Source organism: Salvia splendens, chromosome 19 (assembly GCF_004379255.2).
Source record: "Salvia splendens isolate huo1 chromosome 19, SspV2, whole genome shotgun sequence".
NCBI classification, from domain to species: Eukaryota; Viridiplantae; Streptophyta; class Magnoliopsida; order Lamiales; family Lamiaceae; genus Salvia; species Salvia splendens.
In genome coordinates this window covers 479134-505705 of record NC_056050.1, presented here as the reverse complement: position 1 = coordinate 505705, position 26572 = coordinate 479134, and the positions used below count along the sequence as shown (strand labels likewise).

Sequence of the window (26572 nt, the reverse complement as noted above, 5' to 3'; positions counted from 1 at the left end):
TAGTGAGTTTTTTAATTTTATGAATTTAATTATGTAATTTTTAATTTTTAGGATTTTAATTATGTCTTTTTAAATTTATTTGTAATTTGTAATGTTATTTCGGTTTTTTTAACGAATTTTAATATTATGGAAATGTTTTTGTTTAATTGAATTTTAAATTGAATTGTGCTCGTCCTTGCGGAAGAGCACAACTGTGGGTGTTATGCTCTTGCCAGAGAGCAGGCAGAAATAGTGGCGTCGGCCCCACAACTGTGCTCTCTGGCAAGAGCATAGTTGTGGATGCTCTAAAGGCCCAAACCCGAATGAACATAATCCGGGTTGGGTCTGGAAACACCCTAATAAATCCGGGTCGGGTCTTCTCAACCAGAATCAATTCACACTCTGCTTCAGCAATAGCTAAATTTGCAGGCGCCAAAACTGAAAATTTGTTCTATTCCATGAAACAGATTCAACTTCTCATCAAGAATTAGCGTAAAGCTTTCACCTTTCGTGTAGATTTTCCCCTAATTTTGCGATGGAATCATCGAAGAAAGCACGCGGCAGGAAAAGGAAAAGAGCCCTCAAAACCCTTTTGCCCAATTTTGACTCCCCCGAGGTTCCCTCTCTCTCTCGGTGTGTGTGTGTGTTTTACAATGTATTTTGAAATTCCTGCCAGCGAAGCCCTAGCATGTTGATTGAAGTTACATTTTTGTGTAAATTGTTTGTTTCTTCAATTGAATGCTTAATTCTACATGTAGAGGGAGAAATTCGTGTGTTTGTGCTGTTTATAATTGAAATGAAGATATTCGTGTTAGTTATGTTTTGTTTTTGGAGTGGAAGATTAGGGGAAGAATTTTTGATGTATGGTTTCTCTACTGTGACTGAGAATTTAATATTTCAGGAACCAATCGGTATTGAAGAATCTGTATAGCATTCTTGTTAAGTTGTCTTCAAATCCACAGTGGAAAATCAAGTATGTAGAAGGTTCTCATGAATTCGACCTAAGGATATGTAATGAGGGAATCAAACTGAAATCCGGGGATATTCGTGAGCTCTCAGACGTGCTCTTCGATAAACTAGAGGCGTGGATTGAGCGATTATTCTCAGAGTTAACTGAGACTCTGAGAATAGCTCTAGTTCGGACTTGTTCAATGCGGTGGAAGTGTTGAGTTTGCTCTTCAGATGTTGTATCTTGCTCTTGCCTTTGATTGCTATGCGGCAAAGTTTTGTACTTGAAAAGGGGGCAATTCTTTTGAAGGTCGGCAGGATGTTGATGCTGCCTGGGTTGGCGAGGGACACGGGAAAACATGCTTGTGTTTGAGGAATCAGTGTATAGTGATAACGGTTGCTCTGCGTCGTCTCTAGAAGGCTTCAGTGCTTCTCTCGAGTTCTTGGAGCCGTGTAATCCTCTCCTCTTTTTGAAGTGCACGATGCTCGAGGTATGATTTGATGCTTTCGAAATGTTTGTGTTTTTTGTCCATTTATGAGTAATTGATAAGTTTCTTTGACAGGTATTTGTGGATGAGCTGTTGGCACATCGGCAAGTAACAGGATACTTGAAGATGATCAGTTCCGCTGCTGCTACCAGCGACGTGCTATTTAGTCCTCACTCGACTCAGGGTGATGCTGGGATTCTGATGGAAGCAATCTGTCATCATTTCATCCAGTCGTTTTCTGATAAGCAAGCTTTTAAGGATTTTCTGAGTCGGCTATTTTGCACGCATGAACATCCGTTCCCACTTCCAGCATTAAGTATTACCGCTGCTGTGTCGTTATTTCTCAACCCCATCACAGATTCTGCGCCAAAATACATGCAGGCTCATTTGATCTCATTAGTTTCCGAAGCTTTTCATGTCAAGATTTTGGAAAAACCAGATCGTAAGCTCACCAACTGCTTCCTATCGGCTTTTGAGAAGTCAGTGATTTTTTACACTAGTCACATGTCTTGTCTGCAAACAGATGGCTGGGGCTCGACGTTGATTTCATCAGATTGCCCTATCCACCCTTCTTTCGAATCTTACATATCAACAGAGACGAAAGAAAAGATCAATGCCCTCATCTCCGGATTAGACAGACCTTCACATGAGGTCTTGGAGAGTAGTTTCTCTAGAATGAAATCCGACCTGGTCGGCACATCCTTGAGATTCTTGAAGGACTGCCAAAACGCTTATAGCGTATCGTGCCAAGAAGAGATCTTAGCTGTCTTGAGCTGCTTGGTGCTGAAAGCTTCTGAAAGCTATACCGATAAATCAACATGACCAATTGAGGGCGCAACTCTGCAGCACCTATATCTGCTCGCGTCATTATTGAAACTAATGAGTGTATCATTGATCCAAGCTATTCGGTGTGTTAGGCACAGCAATGATTCGTCCCACCCGAAAAGCCTTAAAAGACTTCTCGTGCAAGGAATATGATTTAATTTTGAACGTGATTGCTTGTTTCAAGGACTTCAACACAAGCTTACCTCTGCAACAAGAATTGCAGAGCCTGATGTCAAGCCATGCCACAAGACACGTCGATTCCAAAATGATGTTTTTGCATTTCTCAGGCCTGTTGTCGCTTAGCTTCATTACGGGAATTGATTGCTTGGTGAAAGCCTGTTTGTTAACAAATCTTGCACTGTTGAATCTGTTTGTCTTGGAGGAGGGAAACTTGGACGCGGTGCACTTGCTCGTTGATTCGAGTGGAGAATATTCTTCGTCGGAGTTTCCAGTCGTTAGGTTCTCGGAGGTAACTGTTTTCCTTTTCTCGTTCTAGTCGCCAGCTATTCATGACATCGTTTTTCACCCGAAATGTTTAAATTATGATGCAGACAGTGTTCGATCAAAGCTCCAGCCTTGTGATCGCGTCAAAATTTCATAAGATGCGGTCACTGCATTCAAGGTAACTCTTGAAGTAAACCAATTGTTCGGGCTTTGTCTTCTTGCTTGTTGATGTTCCGAATATTTTGCAGTTTGGTGAGAAACAAACATAACGAAAAGGAGAGCTTATCTTTAGCTGAGGAAGAAACAGAGGAGACGTGCAGTGGAGAGATCTTCTTGAAGTGTATGTTACCGGGAAGTGAGGGTTTAGATGATTTGGTAGATTTCGTTGAATGCAAACAAGGGAAAGACTACACGTCTTGGTTGAAGAATTGCCAGAGATTTTGCAAATGGAGATCGGAGAAGGATGGCTGTTTTGAAGTGGAAGAGAAAGAAAAAGTCTTGGAGAATCCGTTAAGGGAAGAGAAATAGTTAGGCAGTCGATGAGCTACGTATTGAAGGTTCCTCGCCCACGACCTTTGTGCCTGCATTTTAATGTCGATGCTCAGGATTTTCGACATGTCAGCCTGGTCGTTCAGGAAAACTGGCTGCTTAGCGCGTTTCAACTGTCTTTGAGCAAGTAGTTGTAGGACCATGTCCGCTATGTTCTACCTGTTTGAAATAGTCGTTGACTATTTTGGATTCGTTGTCCACACGAATGCCTTTGCTCCCAAGTAAGCACAAGAGTCGCTAGCTTAGCGACGGTCAGGAGGTTTCCGATCACCTTTGTTAACTACTTTTACATTATTGTCTTTGGATTGAATTTTATTGAATTTTGACCCAGATAAATCAAGTTCTTGATATGCATATTTCGCTATTTCAGAGCTATTGTTATTTGTACAACAGATACCCACGATTATCATATTTTCAAACCAAAAAGGAAGATTCTGTTCCATCCTTTTTTTGGTTCATGTTCTAATATGGAGTATCATTGTTTCTTCAGACAAATAAACGTCAATTTGCTGTCTGACTGTTTCTTGAAAACATGTGTAATGACTGAGGTGTTGAAATTCTTTTCCTTCCTTCTCACCAATCCTCTGTTTCTTCAATGTATCATTACACTCTGAGTCGTGTCTCTGTCTCACATCATCACAATTATTTGAGTATTTAAAAAATTCATGAATTCTTACTTTCTTTTGAAAACGTGGTACTAATATTTTGTATCTGCAAATTAATTGACCTATAAAGGCATTGCTCGCTTAACTTCTCTTCTTCCTCTAATTTTACGCCTTTTTCAGCCTCTTTCTTTTTTCAAACTTAAACAACATGGTATTGATGTCTACTTCCCTTCTCAGCTTTTCACCTTTGTCTTTATGTTGTGTGCTATACCTTTTTCCAGGTTTCTCAAAAGCAACAAGTTCATTACAAATATTTGTTAATCTATTTCGTAGTATTCTGCAGCATTATTTGCAGTATATATATATATATATATAACAAAGAACTTCAGCAAAGAACAAAGACAATAATCCATTTCTAAAGCATATGCAAATTGATGAAGAAGGCAATTATCAACAAAGAGTTAGTTCATAGGAAACCATTCTAGCTCTACTTATAGACAATGAAAACTTCAATGGAGAGCCAATCACACCACACAACATCATATGGTACAGTATTTGCTTTAGAACTAGTTTAGAAATTTGCTCAATAGGAAGGCTTTACCTTCATCCCCGTTTAGGGACCTTTTCTCCAATGAGCAGACCGTAACCTGCTGTACTAGTCTCTCAAGAGCTGAGATCGGGAGCCGAGCTTCTTTAAATTTCGGATTACTAGCCAGGACGGCTGCATTCACAGCATCGGCCACCAATTGTTTATGTGAATGACTAAGAAGGTAGCCAACAGACTCGTTTGGCGGGACAATCCTAGCAAATATAAGACAAGATTATTGTTGCAAATACAAGCGCATTTTTCTGAAGATAGTTCAATACAGCATAATATTGCATATATATTTCTCACCTTAACTAGATCTTCAAAAGCTGCAACCTTGTTGAACCTATCAAGTTCACTTCTGGCATATTCTTCAGCATCTACTTGATTTTCTTTCTGCAAAGAGGCATCTTGTCAAGTGAAACAATTGAACAGTGTAACAACAATTACACAATAAGAAGATTTTTACCCGAATAAGCTCAATAAATTTTTGGCTATGTAGCAAAATGCAAGTCAGCCTCAATAATCTGTGGATGCCATTCTCCAAGTGTAGAAAACGTCTCATCAATCTTGCCCGAGTTTATTTTCTACAAACAAGAAGAGAATATTTGAGATTTTAAACTTGCGCTTATTTTGAGATCAATCCTCTGATTATACCTCACGCAGTATCTTCCTATGATCAAACTCATATGTGTAATCCTCATCACCATCTTCTGGAACAGTCGTCTTACTTTCCAAATCAGTGTCCAGCTGCTGTAGTGTCTCTCCGTAACCATAATGCTGGAGATAGGATCGGATTATCCTGAAAGGGGGAGTACCAGTATGACATCATTTCTAATATAATCTCAGGATAACGACAACTTACCCATAACTGGCTTCCTGTGGTATTGAGACATTATCCTCAATTCTCTCTCCTGCTTCATATGCCTGATCAATAACATAAAAAATAGCTATAAATCAAGCTATCTAGCTCACTTAAAGAAAGGAAAGTATAACTTACTGTTAGATCAAAGACAAAATCCCCCTGTCCAAAGTTTACAGAAGCCCTGAAAAATAATACAAACCACCTTCAATAACAATACAAACAACAACATTAAGTATAGCGAATGATACATACTCCTCATGGCGGCTATGGACAGAAACCGTAGGGAACATTGGACCCTTAAAATCCTTATTGAATGTGTGTAGTAGCTGTCCATTTGATCTGTCCAATATAAATCAAATTGGAGCAAATAAGAGAATGCATAAATTAAACATACCAACCAACTATAATCTTACGTGAAAAAGAACTGCTGCGTTTCATTGTTGATACCCACGCCAACTGTATCACCGTTGGTGAAAATCTGGCCGGGCACCACTTCTCTTCTACGTCCACGATAAAACAGTCCATCATCATTGTATCCACAGCAGTTTGCTTCCCAGCTGATAAATCATGAAGAACTAATCACTAATCACTAAATCGACATGACCAATTATCTTAAAAGCATTTCACACCAAGAATCAAGAAGAACTAATCACTAAATCAGCATGATCAGTTATCTTAAAAGCATTTCACAGCAAGAATCAAGAAGAACTGATCACTAAATCGACATGGTCAGTTATCTTAAAAGCATTTCACACCGAGAATCAAGAAGAACTGATCATTAAATCGACATGGTCAGTTATCTTAAAAGCATTTCACACCGAGAATCAAGAAGAACTAATCACTAAATCGAGATGATCAGTTATCTTAAAAAGCATTTCACAGCAAGAATCAAGAAGAGCTAATTGCTAAATCGACATGATCAATTAACATAAAAGCATTTCACAGCAAGAATCAAGAAGAACTAATCACTAAATCGACATGATCAATTAACTTAAAAGCATTTCACACCGATTGATGTAGGAAAATCAAACAGAATGATTAGGGAATTCAAAATACCAGCCACTTACCCACCAATTTGGCCTAATTTGAAACTAAAAGAACAATCAATTCAAAGTTCAAACCACTAGAAGAAAACGGTTACCTCGGTTGGCGGCCATCTTGGAAAGCAGAGGTCGTAAATCCCACCGTCATCTGCCCTCTATTTATCACATTAACCTCGAAATAATAAAGCATCCGCTTCATCGGCGCAGCGTGATTAGCCTGCACCATTCCGACGTCCTGCCCTTACAAACCGAAGTCCGAATACCGCAGTATGGCTCACCACTGCGAATCCACCAGCATTATTCTCCGTGACCAACTCTGTAGGCAGTTCTTCTTCCTCCTCCTCCTCGTCGTCCGATTCGGATTCTGGTGCTGGAGCTCGGGTTTTGGACCAGAGATCGAGGAAGTACTCGCCTACCAAATCTTTGGCCGGATCGCTCGCTTCAGACATTATTGTCGCTTGGAGTTGGGGAGCCAAGATCGCAGTGAATGATCAAATTTGGGGATTGAAAACTGCTTTGGAAAACGGCGTACGATTTTTTGAATTTTGGTTGGGTTGAAGACGAGAAGAAGAAGAAGAAATGGCGGGCAAGGAATGGGGTGTTCATTTACTATCCGATATTAAATTGATTTAAACATCTACTTACTTCATCAATTAATATTTTTAAATTACACTAATATCTATCTATACATATAAGATATTAAAGAAAATAACAAATATTCCATTAAAAATATTTTAAAATTATATTAAAACTTAAACAAAGTAATCAAGATGAATTGCAGCCTCTTTTTGTGAAAAACACAGAGTAATATATATTGAGAATGATATTAGATTTCAATTTTAAATGTGAAGCGGTTATTTCACATTTTTAAAGATTTAAATATAAAATGAATTAATGTAGTATGCTCCCTCCACCCTATACAAATAGACTAAATCTCCTTTATTTTGTCGTACCATACAAATAATCCATATCTATTTATAGTAATCTTTTTCTTCCTTTTTCACTCCCTCCATTCTACAGTAATTGAGTCGTTTTTCCATTTCGGAATGTTCCACCATAGTAGAGTAATTTCCCTATTTAGTGAAAAGTACTCTCCTCGTTCCCTCATAGTTGAGTCATTTTGTCATTTCGAAAAGTTCCCTCATAGTTGAGTCATTTTCATATGTGGTAGTAATTTTTTTTTACTTTATTCACTCTACTTTATTCATTTTATTCACTTCGTTCCCTCTACTTTATTCACTTTTATTATATTCTCTATACTTTTTTCTCTCTCTTACTTTTTTATATTTATTTAACACACTCAAAATCACTTTCTTAAACTCCATGTCGGAAAGTTTCGCTTCAACTATGAAGGAACAGAGGGAGTAACACTTTTTCCCTCACTTACTTTATTCTTCCTACTTTTCTCTCTTAACTTAATATATTTAATATTTATTTTTTAATCTTTGTACAGTAAAAAAGTGACTACTACTATAGAACATAGAGTTTATCATATATGGGTCTCACCATTCACTACATAATTTTGAACTAAATTTGATTTTCGAGTTTGATTCAAGCAAAAAATCGAACCGAAACCGAATGTACCCTAATTGAAACCTATCAATGAAATACACAATCACAATTAATCCCAATATTAAACAATATATTCTGTTTGTCCCACGAAAATATGCACAAAGCTCGTCAATTGTTCCAACAATGATCATCAATTTATCACATTTGCCTGTTTGGTTAGGTACGAAGCATGCATACCCAGGTTTCAATTCATGTAAAATAACACAAGATTCTTGATCATTCTACCCCACCCAATTGATGGTATTATGGTTTCGTTGAAAGAATATCTTGCTTAACTTCCGTTTGGAAATGGGACAACAAGGAGCACAATATACTTTGGGAAATTGATAAAGGATATTGTCAAGTGAGAGGAGTTGATCTTGAGAGTTGTTACCTGTATTTTCATTTATGATATGATAAGCATGGAGTTAATCTTGAAGAGTTACCTGTATTTTCATTTATTATGCTCAAAATTTTTTGATTCGTTAGTTCTGTTTACAAAGTGTTTTTCTTCTTTCAAGATTTACTCATATAGCATAATCTGTCATTGTTTTCCGCGAACAAACACAACACTTGCTAGCTCATTATAATGTTCCAAACACACACACAAATCAAATCCAAATTCAATCAAATAAGCATATGAGCTTACTATGTAGTAAAATCTAGTACCATGTGTTAAACCAATATTGATACCTTCAACAAGAAGCCTAAGAAATAATTAATTTCATGTCTCTCACAGTCACACCCTATCCTTAGTAGTAGTACTAACTAACTAACTAACTAACTAACTAGAATGAAAATCAAATCAACACTAGCCACACATGTAGTCCTTTAGGACAACAGAATCCTTCTTCTCCCAGCCATGCACATATCATCATAAGAAATCTGTGGTCGCACATCAGAATAAAGTTACATTCTCAGTAGCAAAACTTCTGAGAGAAAGAAAGCTCGGGGTGTAATGCGCTATCCGGTAGAGCACGTGGCGCTCCAAATCAAACCAGTCAACTTTTTTGATAGTTTTGGTAGAGACGGAGTAATAATAATAATATAATGGCTTGGTCACTTTCCATAACATGAGAATGTCCCCATTTCTGAAAACTTCGATGATGGGGTAAACTTCTGTTATATGATAGACGTCGACGATATCAACTTTGCAGATGGTGACCTCTTTTGTCCAAGATGCTTCATCTCCGTACACCTTCATAACCCACACATCAATCTCCATTCCCACATCGTCGCATACACATAGGCAATCACTTGAAATACATAGGTACCTTTTGTACCATGTTTGGAGACGATCATTACAAGGAGGATCAGAAAAGGTGCTAACAAATTCTGTTTCAAGATCAAGACGAGAAATTTGCCTCGGGGCTAAAACATCGTTACGTGTCCACCAATGAAGATTTCCGCATAAAAATGTCATTGTCAAATTGTATGGAAAACGTGTGGACCAGATACAATTGGCAAGTCTTCTCCACGATCCAGATCCAACAGTGTATACTTGGCACTCAAGTTCACCGGATCTTGAAATGGAAGGTTCTTGTCGAGGGTTTCCAGCAGAAATCCTAACCACTTTATATTGGCCACTCATTCTGCTCAATCCAAATCCAAAAATCTCCCACGGAATTCCAGGGGGAGGTGGTTGGGGACGACGAAACTTGATATACTCACGAGTGATTGGATTGCAAAGGGTGAGAAGGCCATGTTTGCGCAAGTCTATCAGAAGCATCAAACCATTAATTGAACTATGAAGATGATTTGGGTTGCAAAAAGGGAGGTCCAATTTGAAGACTGTATTCAATCGATTCCGATAACAATTGAGATCGGGCTCATCTACAAACTCCACCATTTTGTATTTAAAGGTCGTCCATTGTCCAAGCTCCACAAGGAGGCCAGGGACTGATTTAGAAAGATGGGACTTGACAAATTCGGGAGTAGTGAGCCAATCGAGCCATAGCTTACAAACACACTTGCCCCTCGTAGCGGTCCAAGCATCGAGTCTTGAGAGGATATCTAATATGACTTCTGATGGTAGATTTCTAATCAAGTCTTCCCCCATTTCGATTTTTCAGCAATTTTGCTCTGTCTTCTTCATAAGAAACAGAAATACAATCACAAAATCTTAATCCAATCAAAGAAACACACAAAATTGATATATTACAACAACGAAAATGTATGATTCTTGTCATTATATTACAAAACTGAATCTATAAGGGGTGATTACAGTTTACAAAATTGATTTCACTAAAACCCTAACTCATTACTCAAATTAACCAAGCATAAGAACAATAACGGCAAGAAACAATACTCATGGATTCTATAGTCATATAACAAGATTAAAAGAAATTTTGGAAAAAATAAAAGCATATTTACCAGAAAATTGGGAGTTGTAATGATATATTCACCTGGTAGGGAGGGATATGCGGTGCCGCTCAGCCGGCGGTGATGGTCTTGGAACGAAATGTGAAATGAATATTTCAAAAGATTTGCTATAATTTATTTATACGTACTTAAAAATATCAACAAAATAATTACATTTTAAACATTTCTTAAATTCAATTAATTAACTGACAATATAATAATTTCAATAAAATTTTCTCAATTGAATTATTAATTGATTAATAATAATAAAAGTAATAATAATATAATGGAGTACAACACAAGGCATGATGATGACCTATATAATTTTAAAATTACATATAAAATTGCTTAAAAAAATTATTATTACTAAATAATAACATAATAACTAAGAAAAATGAATAATCTATGAATAAATAAATTTTAAGGATAATATTTGTTGAAAATTTTACTTTTTGAACTTAGTCTAGTTTTTGTAGATGGATCAAAATGAAAAAACTTGTTTATTTTTTATGAATGGAGGGAGTAACTATTTATGCTAGTTGTTGCTTGTGTATTGAATTTTCATTTGGTTGCATATTAAAATGAAAAGTCCAAATTTAAAAAATACTAAATGAGCTATTGAAATGAGTTGCACTGTATATTAGTACTATTTGATAAGTTTCCAATAAATTTCTGTGTCCCATTAAAAATGAAACGTTTTTTTTTGTCCCACTGAAAATGAAATATTTCATAAAATGGAAATAACACTCTCTACTTTTCTTGTTCTATTACTTTACTCTCTCTTTATTAACTCAAAAAACTAACGCTGTATAGAATCTCATGCCGAAAATCAAATGTTTCATATTTATTGGAACGGGTGGAGTAGAATATAAACAATTATATATTAAATAAAATGGTAGGAATTATAAAAACAATTAATTCACTGTTAGAACTGAAAATAAGAGTAAAAAACTCCATTTTATTCACTATTTTGAGAAATTTATTTCTAATAGGGGTAAGATGAAACTCTAAAACATCGACATAGATCGCCATTTCCGAGCAACAGAGGAACAACATAGAAAATTATAGAACCTGTTGGCTTGTGATATCGCTGTGGGGGGTCCAAGTTCACTTGTGTGTCCAGAAATGACAATAAAGAGTAGTTCTCGAGTATATCTGAACAAGTCAGGTAAAAACGTACTTCCTCCGTCCTAAAGAAGATGGCATAGAAGATGACACGAAATTTTAGGATATGTTGTTTTATGTGTTAAGTGGCGAGAGAAAATATAATTTTATAATTGATGTGAGAGGAAAATTTTTCCAAAAGAAGAAATGTGACATGGATAAACTAAAAAGGAAGGTGTGACATCTACCAATGACGGACCAAGAAAATATAGATCGTGGGGTCAGATACAATGCATAAAAAACATTTATAATATTTAAATAATTATTTTAAATTTTATTAATATATTTAATCTTTAACAACAGATTGAAAATTATAAATTAAATATATTAATAAAAAATTAAATGAAAATAACCACTGGAGTGTTTTAATTAACATTTTATTAATATTTCACAATTTAATCTAAAATCAAACTATTATTTTGATCTATATTCATAACTTAGCAGGTAATATACAAATCAAAATAAGAAAATACATCTTTCCACCTTTCCCAAGAAAAAAAACAGGCATAAAATTGTAGTAAAACTTAAAATAATAATAAAAAAAAATAGTAGCTTCTAGGTTTAACACTACACTAAACAGGCCGGCCGCTTCTTCTCAAAACCATTCTCTTCAGATTCAAGCTATCTTTCTCCTAATTCCTTCTAATTTCTTATCTTAATCCATTTTCTTTTATCAACTGGTGATATCTATTTTTCTCTTCCTTCATAAATTTCTAATTTTGTGGGGTCGATGAGGAGTTGTGTAGTGACTCGGCGGCCAATCGCAGAGGTTTCCGGCGGCACTCATCAGCATTGGTGGGGTCGGCTGACCCCACTTGATCCCACCTGGGTCCGTCGTTGACATCTACTGTTAGTGTTTTGGCTGAGCAAACACAGCTGAATAAAGCCGTTCACTGCATGGAGCCGTTGGAGTCATGGGCGGATCCAGAAATTAAAAATGGTGGAGTCGGACGAGAAAATTAATATAATAATATTTAAATATATAAAATAGTAGTAAAAATACATTACAAATGAAATATCCCTATTTTATATTAAGCACGATAATTGACTTCTATGAGTATTCATATTTTGATGCTAACTTAAAGTTATTTCATTGGAAATAGTTATGAATATGTATCTTTTAGTCGTGTTCAACATTAGTACTAGAAAAACAGACGAAAGCGCAAAATCTTTATAAAAGAAATGTATCCATTAATCTTAATGAAAAGTAATTAAAATCAATGATTAAAAGCAATTATTATATTTATTAAAATTAGATAAAAAATTTATTAGTTACTACTAGTTTAAAATAAAAGTAAAAACTAATACATGATTAAAAGATAATCAATAAACTACTGGTTTATAATAATTCGAATTTTGATTTCAATATTCAAATTTAATACCCATTTTCAGTGGAATAACCATTTTCCACTTAAATGCCGCACCTTGATACAATATTCAAATTTATAATAATTCGAATTTTGATTTCATAGTTAACTCTTTAAAAAACGGGGTACTACTTTAAAAATGTGCATACATGTACATTTTTTTAATCACGTTCATCAAAGTATTTAAAAGTCAATTTTTGAAAGGGACAATGCTAATAATTAATTTTCCCTATTTAAAGTGGTTGTACTTAAATATAACTCTAAATTTTGTACTGAGGTATCACTTGCTTAGATGATAATAACCAATAACCAATAATAATATTAATAATAATAAACACATTTGAACTAATATATATTAGTTCAAAGACCTCACTTTACTAAAAGAAAACTGTATGATCTTACAAATTATAATGCAATTACGTGGAATTAAATCATATACTCCTCATATAGAAGAAAAAGAACTCCATTGGAGTAATAAATGTATGTTGTCCTCTCAAAGTGGCGCATATTTTCGCATCATAAATCAAAGCACGCAAGTATACCATTTCTTCCCATTAAAATAAAAACATAAATTAAACCAAATTACCATAACCTAAACAATAACCATATCAATTAATATTCTAAAAAAGACTAAACTAGCCTTCTTCTTCATCATCATCAGCACATCTTCATCAGAAATCCTTGAGCAACTTCCTCACCTGCTCAAGCGTCACAAACAGCACCACCGTAAACGGCCCCTGCCTCGATATCGTCGGAATAAACCCCTTGTAAAGGGCGAACGGCCCCTCGGCCTGATCTTCTTCATCGGAAAAGCTGAGCTGCTTGAGGTCTGAGGATGAATCATGGGGCGGAGTTCCGGATGCCGTGGGGTCGGGGGCTGTTGGGAGGAGTCTTCCGGCGGTTCTCCGGGGACAGCGGTGGGGTCGGCCAACCCCGCGCGACCCCACCTGCATCCGCCGATGGTTGGAGTGCATGAGCTGATTCAAGAAGATGTAAACTAGCCGTTGTTGGTTAGTAACTGACTCAAGGGAGAAGTTAGTTTGTTGTGAATCATTCAACTACTCAAGGCGACGCAATATATATAGATTAGAGATGAACAAGAAAGGTAGAAGCAACCAAGTGAAAACTTAGAGAGTTGAATCGCGTTTTTCATCCTATAGTTCTCAAAGAGTTGTGTGAGTTCATCTTATAATCGAGAGATAGAGCGTGAGTGCTTGTATTCCTCTTTAGTTTCGGATCAGTTCAATAAAAGAAAGTCTCATCGTTTCGCCCGTGGACGTAGGCGCAAGCCGAACCACGTAAACTCTATTGTTCTTGCTTTTGCTTATTCGTTATCAACCATCTTCAACGTTGCTATCTTACAACGTGGCGCCATCTGTGGGAAACGAAGTTTGAAGATGGCGATTTCAAGATTCGAAGCAGAGAAGTTTTCGGGAAAGAATGATTTTGGGTTATGGAGGTTGAAGATGAGGGCGATGCTTGTTCAACAAGGCCTCGCTGAAGCATTGAAGGATCGAGATACGAAGGAAGATCATGCTGATCCGAAGGAGATAGCCAAGAAAGATGAGATGTACGAGAGAGCCCACAGTGTTATAATCTTGAGCTTGGTGATAAGGTTCTCAGAGAAGTTGCGAAAGAGACGACTGCGGCAGGCGTCTGGTCGAAGCTGGAATCTCTGTACATGACAAAGTCTTTGGCGAATCGCCTCTACATGAAGCAGAGGTTATACTCGTTCAAGGTGAGTGAGGATAAGAGCATCGAGGAGCAGCTTGAATTGTTTAACAAAGCGATCGATAATCTTGAAAATATAGATGTCAAGATTGAAGATGAGGACAAGGCAATCATCTTGCTGAATGCCTTGCATTGCCTTGCCTAAGTCCTATGAGCAACTAAAGGATGCGATGCTCTATGGGAGGAAATCTACTATGTCTCTTGAGGAAGTTCAATCTGCTCTGAGATGCAAGGAACTGCAAAAACAAGGAATCAAGACAGTGGATCCTATGGCAGAAAGCTTGAATATAAAGGGTTCCAAGGGGAAGAAACAATTCAAGAAGAAGTCCACTGGATTCAAGCAGCCTCAGTATCAAAAGGGAGGCCAAGAAACCGAGAAGGAGACAAGATCATGTCATTATTGCAAGAAGCCCGGTCACTTGAAGAAGAATTGCTTCTCATGGATGAAGAAGCAGGCTGAGCAGGCGGCAACAACAGATTGTGTTGAGGAAATGGAGAATCCTCAGGCTCTGAATGTGACAGAAAATGATGAAGGGGGTCCGTGGATAATGGATTCTGGGTGCAGCTTGCACATGTGTCATGTGAGACACTGGTTTACTGATCTATCTGAGAGCAAGGGTTCAGTATTGCTGGGAAATAACCAGATCTGCAGCATTGAGGGAATTGGAAGCATAATGTTCAAGATGCATGATGGAACAAGGAGATTGCTCACTGAAATCAGGTATATTCCAGATATAAAGAGGAATCTGATCTCACTTGGCATGTTAGAAGCTAAGGGTTGTTCTTTTATCTCTACTGGTGGCGTAATGAAGATCTTGAAGGATGGAGAAACTGTTATGAAGGCAGAAAGGAAGAGTAGTAGCATGTACTATCTAGCTGATGTAATTTCTGGTAGTGCAAATATTGTGCAAAATGCTGATCTCAGAAAGTGGCACTTGAGGCAGGGACATCTTGGTAAGAAAGGAATGAGAGAATTGATCAAGAAACAGTTGATTCAGCCAGAGAATGGGTCTGGAGATCTGGGCATTTGTGAAGAGTGCATTCTAGGCAAGAGCAAGAAATTGGTGTATCCAAAGGGAATTCACACTTCATCATCTCCACTTGAGTATGTCCATAGTGACATGTGGGGTCCAGCAACTCCATTAATTATTGGAGGGGGAAGATATTTTCTATCTATCATTGATGACTACTCGAGGAAGTTGTGGATTTTTATTATGAAAGAAAAATCTGATACCTTCTCAAGATTTAAAGATTGGTGCAAGGAAGTTGAGGTAGAAAAGGGGAGCTCAGTCAAGTATCTAAGAACTGATAATGGGCTTGAGTTTCTAAGTGTTGAGTTTGATCTTTACTGCAGAGAGAAGGGAATGAGAAGGCATAGAACCGTGCCATGTAATCCACAACAAAACGGTGTAGCCGAGAGAATGAATAGAACCATCTTGGAGAGGGTGAGGTGCATGCTTTTTAGCTCAGGTTTTCCAAAGAGATTCTGGGGAGAGGCTGTAGCAATGGCAGCTGTGTTGATAAATAGAAGTCCCTCCTCTGCTATAGGCTTTGAGACTCCAGATAGCAAGTGGTATGGGAGAAATGGGGACTACTCTAATTTGAGAGTCTTCGGATGTATGGCCTATGCCCACATTAGACAAAGCAAATTGGAAGCCAGGGCCTTTAGCTGTGTTATGGTTGGTTATCAGAAGGGGGTCAAAAGGTATAGGTTATGGTGCATAAAGCCAAACAAGCAAATGATCATTATCAGCCGAGATGTTCAGTTTGAAGAGAATAGGATGCCATTTCTTGAGAACAACACCAAGCAGGTGGAGGCTGAACCAGAAAGATTGACTCAGGTGGAGGTAGAAGCTAGAGTCAGTGAAGAGCCTACTGGAGCTGAGGTGTTGTCTGAGGATGCAGGAAATGAAGAGATTGCAGAGAGTATTCCAGAATAAGATAGCTCAGAAAATGATTTGAGAGGCTATGTGCTAGCAAGAGATAGAGTCAGAAGAAATGTGAGGCCCTCTACCAGATATAGTGATGCTGAATATGTCCTATATGCGTTGTGCATTACAGAGAACATTGAGTACTCGGAGCCATCAAACTTCAAGGAGGCCATGGCATCAAATGAGAGTAAGCAATGGATGAAGGCCATGGTGGAAGAGATAGAGTCACTGATGAAGAATAGGACATGGATCTTGGTGGATAGACCAGCTGTGCAGAGGCCAGTCAGCTGCAAGTGGGTGTATAAGAAGAAGGTGGAGGCTGAGAATAAGATTAGATTCAAGGCTAGGCTTGTAGCCAGAGGTTTCACACAAGAAGAAGGTGTTGATTACAATGAAGTTTTCTCACCCGTGGTGAAGCATGCCTCAATCCGGATATTGCTTGCAGTGGCTGCTCAGAATAACTGGGAATTGGAGCAGCTTGATGTTAAAACGGCATTTTTGCATGGAGAACTGGATGAGACTATATACATGGATCAGCCGGAGGGTTTCTTGGTGCATGGGAGTGAGAATAAAGTGTGCTTGTTGAAGAAGAGTTTGTATGGATTGAAGCACGCTAGTAGACAATGGCACCTAAAGTTTGATGAACATATGAAGAAGATAGGCTTTCAAAAGTCTGAATATGACAGCTGTGTATATTTCAGAGGAGAAGATGGAAGAGCCATGACATATCTGCTTATATGTAGATGATATTCTCATTTCTGGTCCTGACTTGAAGGAATTGGGCAGAGTGAAGAAGCTGCTGGCTGAAGGCTTCGAAGTGAAGGATCTGGGTAGAGCTCAGAGGATTTTAGGAATGGATATAGTGAGGGACAGAGAAAAGGGAACCTTGTGGCTATCCCAAGAGAACTATATCAGCAAAGTAGTGAAGAAGTTCCAGACAGAAAACAACAAGAATGTCTCTATTCCGATGCCACAACAGATGAAATTGTGCAGAGATCAGTGTCCAAAGAGTGAAGCTGAGGAGAAAGAGATGGATCAGATTCCATATGCGAACATTGTGGGGAGCATTATGTATACCATGGTCTGCACCAGGCCAGATATTGCTCATGCAATTAGTGTGGCAAGTAGGTACATGGCCTGCCCGGGAAGACAACATTGGTTGGCCTTGAAAGGCATATTGAAGTATTTGAAAGGGCATGGTGATCTTGGGATTTTGTTCAAGGCAAGGAATGGAGTCAGTGAGGATGCCTTAGTGGGGTTCTGTGACTCAGATTATGCCGCGAATATTGACAATAGAAGGTCACAGTTTGGCTATATATTTACTTTGTTTGGTGTTGCTGTGAGTTAGAAGTCGGGGCTCCAACATGTGGTGGCTTTGTCAACCACAGAGGCCGAGTATATGGCGCTTACTGAAGCTGTAAATGAGAGCATTTGGCTCAAGGGAATCATTGAAGACTTCGGATTGAAGCAAGGGAGTGTTGCCATCAGATGTGATAGCAGCAATTCAATCTGTTTAACGAAGCATCAAACATTCCATGAGCATAGTAAACACATGGATGTGAGACTTCATTTCATACGGGATGAGGTGGAGAAAGAGAAGGTTAGGATTGAGAAGGTTAGCACTGATCACAATGCTGCAGATGCACTCACCAAGGCGCTGCCAACGTCTAAGTTCAGATACTGCTTAGATTTGGTGGGGCTGGTTCGAAGGTTTTAAGAATGATGTATGATTGGTGAAACGTTGGATGACCGAGAGCTGGTTTGATCAACCAAGGTGGAGGATTTGTTAGTGTTTTGGCTGAGCAAACACAGCTGAATAAAGCCGTTCACTGCATGGAGCCGTTGGAGTGCATGAGCTGATTCAAGAAGATGTAAACTAGCCGTTGTTGGTTAGTAACTGACTCAAGGGAGAAGTTAGTTTGTTGTGAATCATTCAACTACTCAAGGCGACGCAATATATATAGATTAGAGATGAACAAGAAATGTAGAAGCAACCAAGTGAAAACTTAGAGAGTTGAATGCGTTTTTCATCCTATAGTTCTCAAAGAGTTGTGTGAGTTCATCTTGTAATCGAGAGATAGAGCGTGAGTGCTTGTATTCCTCTTTAGTTTCGGATCAGTTCAATAAAAGAAAGTCTCATCATTTCGCCCGTGGACGTAGGCGCAAGCCGAACCACGTAAACTCTATTGTTCTTGCTTTTGCTTATTCGTTGTCAACCATCTTCAACGTTGCTATCTTACATCTACTATGGGACGTGGGAGTACTATGAGTCATGATAAATACAGTGCTTAAAACATTTGACTCTATTCTATTTTTTTTATCTCTCTTACTTTACACTTTCTTTATTAATTCTCAAAACAACCTTACGTAAAATTTTATGCTAAAAATTAAATGTTGCATATTTAGCATATTTATTGGGGAGGAGTATGATTTCTGAACTAGAGCACTTTTGGAAAAAGATACCAATTAATTAGTTAAAACCAAATTGACGAACTTAAATTAATTAATGAATATTTATAACTTCAATGCTGAAAAAATAGTAAATTAAAGAAGCTCAATTATTCGGAATCTTGAATTAGACAACCAGACAAATCATTAATACATTATTATTTATTATTGTGGTATAAAATATACTCCCTCCATTCTATAATAGTGGAGACATTTATTTTCGGCACAGAGATTAAGAAAAAAGTGTATAATGTATTAAATGAAAAGAGAGACGGGAAAAAAGTAAAGAGAATAAAGTAAGAGAGAGAGAAAAGTAAGTGAGAAGAAATGTGTTGACTTTTACTAAAAAAGGAAATGACTCCACTACTATACAACGTACCGAAATAGCAAAATGACTCTATGAAACAGAGGAAGTATTATATTGGTCTTGAATTAAATTGAAGGCCAAATTTAATTAGCAAAACTTTTATAGACTTAGCCAGTTCATCAGCTTAACCCATTTGAATTATTCCCTCCGTCTCTCATTAATTGATATTAATTTCTTTTTTCGTCCGTCCACAATTAATTGACATCCATAATTTTTACTACTTTTGGCAATGGATCTCATATTCCACTAACTCATTCCACTCACATCACATTCTATATAAAGGCATGAGTTAGTGGAATATGAGTCACATTAAAACATGTGCCAAGTCATGCGGTGCCAATCTATGAGGGAGTTTGTTGTGACAAAATATAGTAATTGTATAATCGAGACAAATAGAAACGTAAAGAGACACAGGTTTAAGTGGTTCACCAACGTTATTTGGCTACGTCCACGGACAGGAAAGGAGAAAAGATTGTACTCAACTTGTTTTTAGATTACAGAGTTATGTGCCCTACTTCTATATAAATAGATACATGAGATGGGCTAGCGGCAAAAAATACAGATTCAAGGCATACTAAGACAGAAAGAGTATTAGATACTTGATGGTAGTAAAATCAGAGGTGAATGGATGATCAGATACTTGATGGTAGTAAAATCAGAGGTGAATGGATGATTAGTTGTTGACACAAAATTCCTCAGAAACCCCAGAAAGAAAAGGAGATAAAAACTGAATTATGCATTTTAGACATAATTATGCACGTCTTTAAGGGTGCATGTCTTACACATGTCACTATTCTTTTGTATGTATCTGCCCCTACAATTCGACTTTGCGTCATGCATTTTGTCATGTCGAAACTCTGTTAACCTTTTAGAAGAAATTCAGTATTTACTTTATGATCATTCACACTTGATTTCGATTTTCTTCCCCACTATTAACTAGGATTGCTATCCTTAATAAAATACAATCGTGACATAGGTACACAATTGATATGTTCACATATAACTAACTGAAGATCATATACACCATCCATCCCTCGTTACTCGTACTTTTCATTTTGACTCATCTCAAACTAATTACTTCCTCCGTTCTAACTAAGTCGAGATATAACTTTTGGGCACGGAGATTAAGAAATTATATTGAAAATTATGAAAAAATGAATAAAGTATGAAAGATAAAGAGAGAGTAAAGTAGGTAATGGAATAAAGTAAGAATGATTTTTGCTTTTAGTCAAAAAAGAGAAATGACTCAACTTAATTAGGACATCCAAAAAAGGAATATGACTCAAGTTAGTTGGGACTGAAGGAATACTTTATTTCTATTTTAAGTAAGAATTTTGGTATATGATTAATATATTAAAGTTAATTCAGTGTTATCTTATTAAGTGATCTCTCATCATATTTAATATATAAAGTTATTTATATAAAAAAATAAATCCCACATTTACACCCTAAATAGATTAGTGTAAATAACATGGGATGGAGGAAGTATTAAATAAGTACAAAACATTTGAGAATTGAGACAATAACTTGACATTTGAATTATATATTTAAAGAGAATATAAGTTTAAGGGATATTGGTCTCTAAAACCATGAACTTTGCCTAAAATTTGGTATTTCTCATGAACTTTGAAATTAGTCTATAAAATCACAAACTTTGCATTTTGTTTGGTATTTCCCAAACTCACTCAAATAAGATATTTTCATCAAAATCTTATTTTACATAGGCAACCGTGATACATTTTATGATATTTTTTAAAACCACTTTTTTAAGTTCATAATATGTAGGATAAAAAGTCACGTTGAAAACCACGTTGATTTAATTGCGTCAAGTATGATAAAAAAGCCTCGTAAGTTAGTCAAATATAGTAATAGACATGTTGTGAGAAATACAAAACATAGTGCAAAGTTTGTGATATTATAAACTAATTTTAAAGTTCGTGGGAAATACCAAATTTAAGGCAAAGTTTATGGTTTTAGGAACCAATTCCCTTAAGTTTAAATATTGACGAATTATACATGACTTGCCCCTCCTCTGGTGTTGAGAAGCTTGCATCGGTCTGCAATTGCTGCTTAGCTACACTCGGATGCAAGCTTTATTGTGCCGATGGGACGTTGAAAAGAATTAGCAACAAATCATATTTCATCTCGTATTTCAGTCATGATTATTTACATTGAGTAATCAAGAATTCCTTAGTTATTGAATTCATAAATTACATATGTTTTTAATCTTGAAATACGAGATCAAATAATGTTTTTTCGATTAGTATTATTTATTCTCAATGGAAAATAAATTGTTATCCTTGGTTTTAAGAAAGTCTTATTAATAATTATGAAAATGTGATATTTTTAATGAGACAAACTGAAAAAGAAAGTGAGATATCTTTTATGGGACGAGGGATATTATAGGTATTCAAATCAAAATAAATGTATAAAACAACATTATTGTCTTCTTTCTCAGCTCACAAATGTATGCTCTGATCATCTTTCTCCCCGTTGCTCATGTCAATCCACCTTTCCCGCAGACCGGGCAGCTCCTGAGCCCGAACCCCTGGCAGTAGAAGCACCTTGCCAAAAAAACACGTGTTAAGAGAAACTAAGACAACACGCAAAAGAAATGAGAGACATATATACTTACTTCCACCTCTCGAAGATGTTTCCGTTCTTCTTGTTCTTCCTCGTCCCCTGCAACGGATAGAAAACTGCTCCTCAAGCCATCCACTCGACACAAATTAAGTATATCCTCATAGTCACTTACTACTTTTTCCATCCCAACTAAATTGAGTCGTATTTGTTTTTGAAATGTCTCAACTTATTTGAGTCATTTCTTTTTCTTTTAGCAAAAAAAATAAAACATCTAACCGCTCTGATTTTATTTTACTATTACTTTACTATCTCTTATATCTCCTATTTTATTCATCTATCCTATATTAATTTATTTTCATTTAATCTATTTAACATAATTTCTTGATTTTTGTGTCCAAAACTTTTGCTTCAACTTAATTAGGATGAAGAAAATATATTTTACTAAAAAACCACCTTCTAATTCAACATAGTGGGGCTATTGTCCACGCAAAAAGTATCTCTCAAATACTTCCTCCGTCCACAAAAAATAGAGCACTTTCATTTTCTGCACTCGTTTTGAAAAAATGATGGAGTAATAAATAGTTAGAGTGTATAGAAAGTAAAGTACGAGTTCTCTCCACTCTAACTATTTATTACTCCATCATTTTTTCAAAACGAGTGCAGAAAATGAAAGTGTTCTATTTTTCGTGGACAGATGGAGTATATATTAAAATCAATGTTTGAAAATATATCCTCCTATCCCATTAAAAATGGTTTCAACTTTTGATTATTCAATAAAAATGAAACACTTCATAAAATAGGAACAACTTATCTATATTTTGTTCTCAGTTTCTTTATTCACTCACTATTTAACTCCCAAATAATGCTGAAAAGCAAATGTTTCATATTTAGTAGCTTTTGATAGACGAATGGGGAAGTAGTATTTGGACAAAGAAAAGATACCTTGCAGCCTTTACAATCTACTGCACCTTGTCCTTTACATGTTTGGCACCTATTTGCCACCTGCATCACCACACTAATTCTTGTTAACAATCGAATATATATGGCTCTGAGAGAGGCAAAAAAGGGTCAAAGCAAACATCATCAATGATGGAAATCAAGATTTAGGAGATGAGATGATCTACTGATTTGAGTAAGAAGCCGCTTGATTTTGATGCATATGGTCTGAGGTTTCTTTGCACTTGTTGCTTACTGGGCTGCTGTGAAGTGGTCGGGATAAGGTGATGGTGGTGTTTGAGTGAGAGTGGTGGAGAGGTGGTGGAGTTCATAGTGTTCTTGATGATCTGATTCTTGGTTAGGTGTGTGTGTGCGTTTTTTGTGTTGTTTTTTGGGGGAAGAAAAGAGGGGTTTTGTTGTGGATAATGAAAATGTGGCATCCATGAGATATCACTGGGAATGAGCCACGTGGATTAATAGTTGGATGTATTTTAGGTGTGGAAAGATCACCCCAATATTTTCTATAACAAAAATGCTTCATTAGTCCACGTAAAATAGTCCGATAAAAAGTATTCCACCTATCCTGATTTGATACGAGTTTTAAGAAATGTGAAAAGAAAAATAGGTGCAAAAAGTTAGTGAAACGTGGGGTCCACATTTATATACTCCACGAAAAATATATATTGCACATTTGCCATTTTCGATAGAACACATTTTGAAAAGGAATGTTTTCAACAACTTCTCTCTTACTAATAAGATGGACCCCACATTCAACTAAAACTACTTCTCTCTTACTTTTTTCCCTTTTTATTTTACTTTACCAATTCTACATTAGTTTTATAATAGAATATTAGTGTAATGAGTTACTTCATTTACAAAACATGGAAAAAAGTAAAGGGGACAAAAGTTTTTGATAGTTTTGGTAGAGCGGGAGTAATAATAGAGTATTGTAGCGGCAAGATTATTTTCCCTAACATGAGAATGTCCCCATTTTCGAAGGGGTAAAGTTTTGTTATATAATAAACATGAACGATATCATCTTTGCGGATGGTGGTGACCTGTTTTGTCCAAGATGTATCATCATCTCTTCATAACCCATACATATATCAATCTCGGATCCCACATCGTCGCATACGCATAGGCAATCTCGCTTAAAATACATAGGTATCATATCTTGTTACAAGGAGGATCAGAAGGTGCTAACAAATTCTGTTTCAAGATCAAGAAGAGAAATTAAAATGTCATCATCATCATCAAATTGTACGGAACGGAAGACCTGTGGACCAGATACAACAACTACTGCCAAGATTTCTCCACGATCCTCATCCTCATCCAACAGTTCATAAAATGCTAGGTTTTTGTCAGCAGATATCCTAACCACTTTATACTGGCCTGCTCACTCCAAATCCATAAATCTCCCTCGGGCATGCATGGTTGGGGACGACGACTGATTGGATTGCAGAAGGCCATATTTGCGCAAGTCTATCAAAACCATTGATGGAACTATGAAAATGATCCCGCGCGCGAAAAGGGAGGTCCAATTCGAATCGATCATGCCAATAACAATTGAGATGATCGGCCTCATCTACAAACTCCACCATTTTGTATTTAAACACAAGCAGGCCTGCGACTGATTTAGAAAGATGGGACTCGACAAACTCGGTCGGAGTAGTGAGCAAATCCAGCCATCCCTCGCAAGCATCCAGTCTTGAGAGGATATCAAGTATGACTTCTGCATGGTAAATTTGTAATCAAGTAAGAAAAAAATACCTATCTTTATGTTTGCACAAAAAGTATACCTAAAACACTTTTCAAAGTTTGAGTTATTGCATTCAAGTCCAAATTAATTCATATTTATCAAAATAGAAGAAGAGAAGGAAGAGAAATTAAAATACAAATGGCGAAAAACTTACATGGAGAAGAAGAAATGAGAAAATTAACCTAATTTAATTCTATTATATTTGAATAGTTATTAATAAATAATGGGCTGGCCCATTTCAACACAATTTTAAAAAAATGGAGTAAGCTATTTAATTTCAAACTACAGAATTCAATTTTATACGTAAATTAATACAAAATCCAATTTACAGATTAATAACTAGGGGTGTGATCCGTTGCTAACTTTTCTTAAGTTACTAACTTACTAACTCATCAATGTAATGTATTAAAAATGTCAACACGATGATACTGAAATGTCAAAATAAACTTAAGTTGATATTTTAATACAATATGTTGACGTTGACATTTAAATGTCAACATAGTTTATTAAAATGCCAACACAAATATGTGTTGACATTTTAATGTGATCGTATTGACATTTTTAATACATTACGTTGATGAGTTAGCAAGTTAACAATTTAAGAAAAGTTAGCATTTTAACGCACCCCTTAATAACTATATATATACATTAATATTATTCAAACCAAATATGCTATCAAATATAACAAAAAATAGTTAAACATTAATAATTAGTTATATTAATTAATAAATCTTATTATATTATTTAACTTAATTTAAGATATTGTCAAAATGTCATGGGTTAGTGTGTAATTTAGATAAAAATATATAGGTATGATTGAAAAGTATAAAAAGTTAATGGGTGAAGATTATTCTTTTAAGTATGAGTTTAGTGTAAATGGTTGAAGCAAAATCAATTTTTAGTGTGACATTTACCCTAAAATGAGTTTGAGTTTAGTGTAATGGTTGGAGATGCTCTAAATACCAAATTGAATTTACTAAAACCCTAACTCATTACAGGGGTGTTTACAAAATTGATTTATACTAAAACCCTAACTCATTGCACAAATTAACTAAGCATAAGAACAATAACGGCAAGACACAATTAAAACACATGGATTCTATAATTTGATAACAATTAAAATAGAAATTTTGGAAAAAAGAACAAAAGCATATGTAACTTGAAAATTGGGAGATGTAAAGATGATTCACCTGGTTGGGAAATTCGGTGAAAATTTAGAGGCAGCGCCGCTCCGTCGGCGGTGTTGGTCTTGGATCGAAATGTGATGATTAGTGAAATGAAATTTTAAAAGATTTGCTATCTAATTACTCCATTTCTTGATAAAAATACATAATTATTTGGATTCTTGATAAAAAAAATAGTACTGTATTAAATATAATTATTTGGATTTTAAAAAAAATGGTGAATAAATAGTACTTCCTCCATTCCATAGTAATGGAAGTATTTCTTTTCAGCACGAAAGAAAAAAAAGTGTGTAATGTTATTAAGTAAAAGACTATAGTCTATTTTCGGTCCCCTACATTTGCCCTAAAAAATTTTTGGTCATTTACATTAAGTTTGTGACCTTTTGGTCCCTAACAATATGTTTTGGTCCAAAGTTAATTTATTCCGTTAAAACGACCAAATTAATGACTTAATTATACTAGTATGTACTAATATTTCAATATATACTGGTTTTTGGTATGTATCGAGAATTCGGTATGGCGAATATACGATGTATATCCAAAATTCGGTATGTCACGATATACCGTGTTTGAGATAGTCGTTGATGATTTTGCATTCGTCATCCAATGGGAACGTCTTCGCTCGCAAGTAAGCACAAGAGTCGCTGGCTTAGCGACAGTCACCTTTGTGGAAGAGAATTTGGACTTATTTATTGGAAACTTATCAAGTAATATTTTTAAATAGCTCATTTCAATAGCTCATTTAGTATTTTTAAATTTGGACTTTTTATTCTAATATGCGACCAAATGAAAATTCCATACATAAGCAACAACTAACATAAATAATTATTTACACCACAAACCATATATTGCAGCAAT

At 36.1% G+C, this 26572-nt stretch overlaps 3 protein-coding genes and 1 pseudogene across 7 annotated transcripts; 1 reads left to right on the top strand and 3 right to left on the bottom strand.

The window, feature by feature from the left end:
• Positions 1-514: 514 nt before the first annotated feature.
• Positions 515-3678, top strand: LOC121780071 (annotated as a pseudogene).
• Positions 3679-4286: 608 nt separating this feature from the next.
• LOC121779476 (ran-binding protein M homolog) lies at positions 4287-6873 on the bottom strand. The gene is made up of 9 exons (XM_042176806.1): positions 6431-6873; positions 5703-5846; positions 5542-5628; positions 5425-5470; positions 5290-5351; positions 5082-5226; positions 4894-5011; positions 4734-4820; positions 4287-4639 (listed from the first exon to the last, which is right to left on the bottom strand). Exons 1-7 carry the CDS (start codon positions 6556-6558, stop codon positions 4919-4921), a joined length of 705 nt encoding a protein of 234 aa, XP_042032740.1. The 5' UTR covers positions 6559-6873; the 3' UTR covers positions 4287-4639; positions 4734-4820; positions 4894-4918.
• A 1683-nt stretch (positions 6874-8556) lies between these two features.
• Positions 8557-10342, bottom strand: LOC121780404 (F-box protein CPR1-like). 5 transcript variants are annotated; one of them, XM_042178012.1, is made up of 2 exons: positions 10289-10342; positions 8557-9969 (listed from the first exon to the last, which is right to left on the bottom strand). In XM_042178012.1, exon 2 carries the CDS (start codon positions 9940-9942, stop codon positions 8782-8784), a length of 1161 nt encoding a protein of 386 aa, XP_042033946.1. In that variant the 5' UTR covers positions 9943-9969; positions 10289-10342; the 3' UTR covers positions 8557-8781. The 5 variants fall into 5 exon arrangements, with proteins under 5 accessions (XP_042033946.1, XP_042033947.1, XP_042033949.1 ...); XM_042178013.1 differs by having other exon boundaries at positions 8557-9972; positions 10289-10338; XM_042178015.1 differs by having other exon boundaries at positions 8557-9965; positions 10289-10338.
• Positions 10343-21612: 11270 nt separating this feature from the next.
• On the bottom strand, positions 21613-23185 carry LOC121778625 (glutaredoxin domain-containing cysteine-rich protein CG12206-like). Its single transcript, XM_042176011.1, has 4 exons — positions 22960-23185; positions 22778-22837; positions 21888-21934; positions 21613-21816 (listed from the first exon to the last, which is right to left on the bottom strand). The coding sequence occupies exons 1-4, from the start codon at positions 23101-23103 to the stop codon at positions 21750-21752; spliced, it is 318 nt and encodes a 105-aa protein (XP_042031945.1). The 5' UTR covers positions 23104-23185; the 3' UTR covers positions 21613-21749.
• Positions 23186-26572: the final 3387 nt, after the last annotated feature.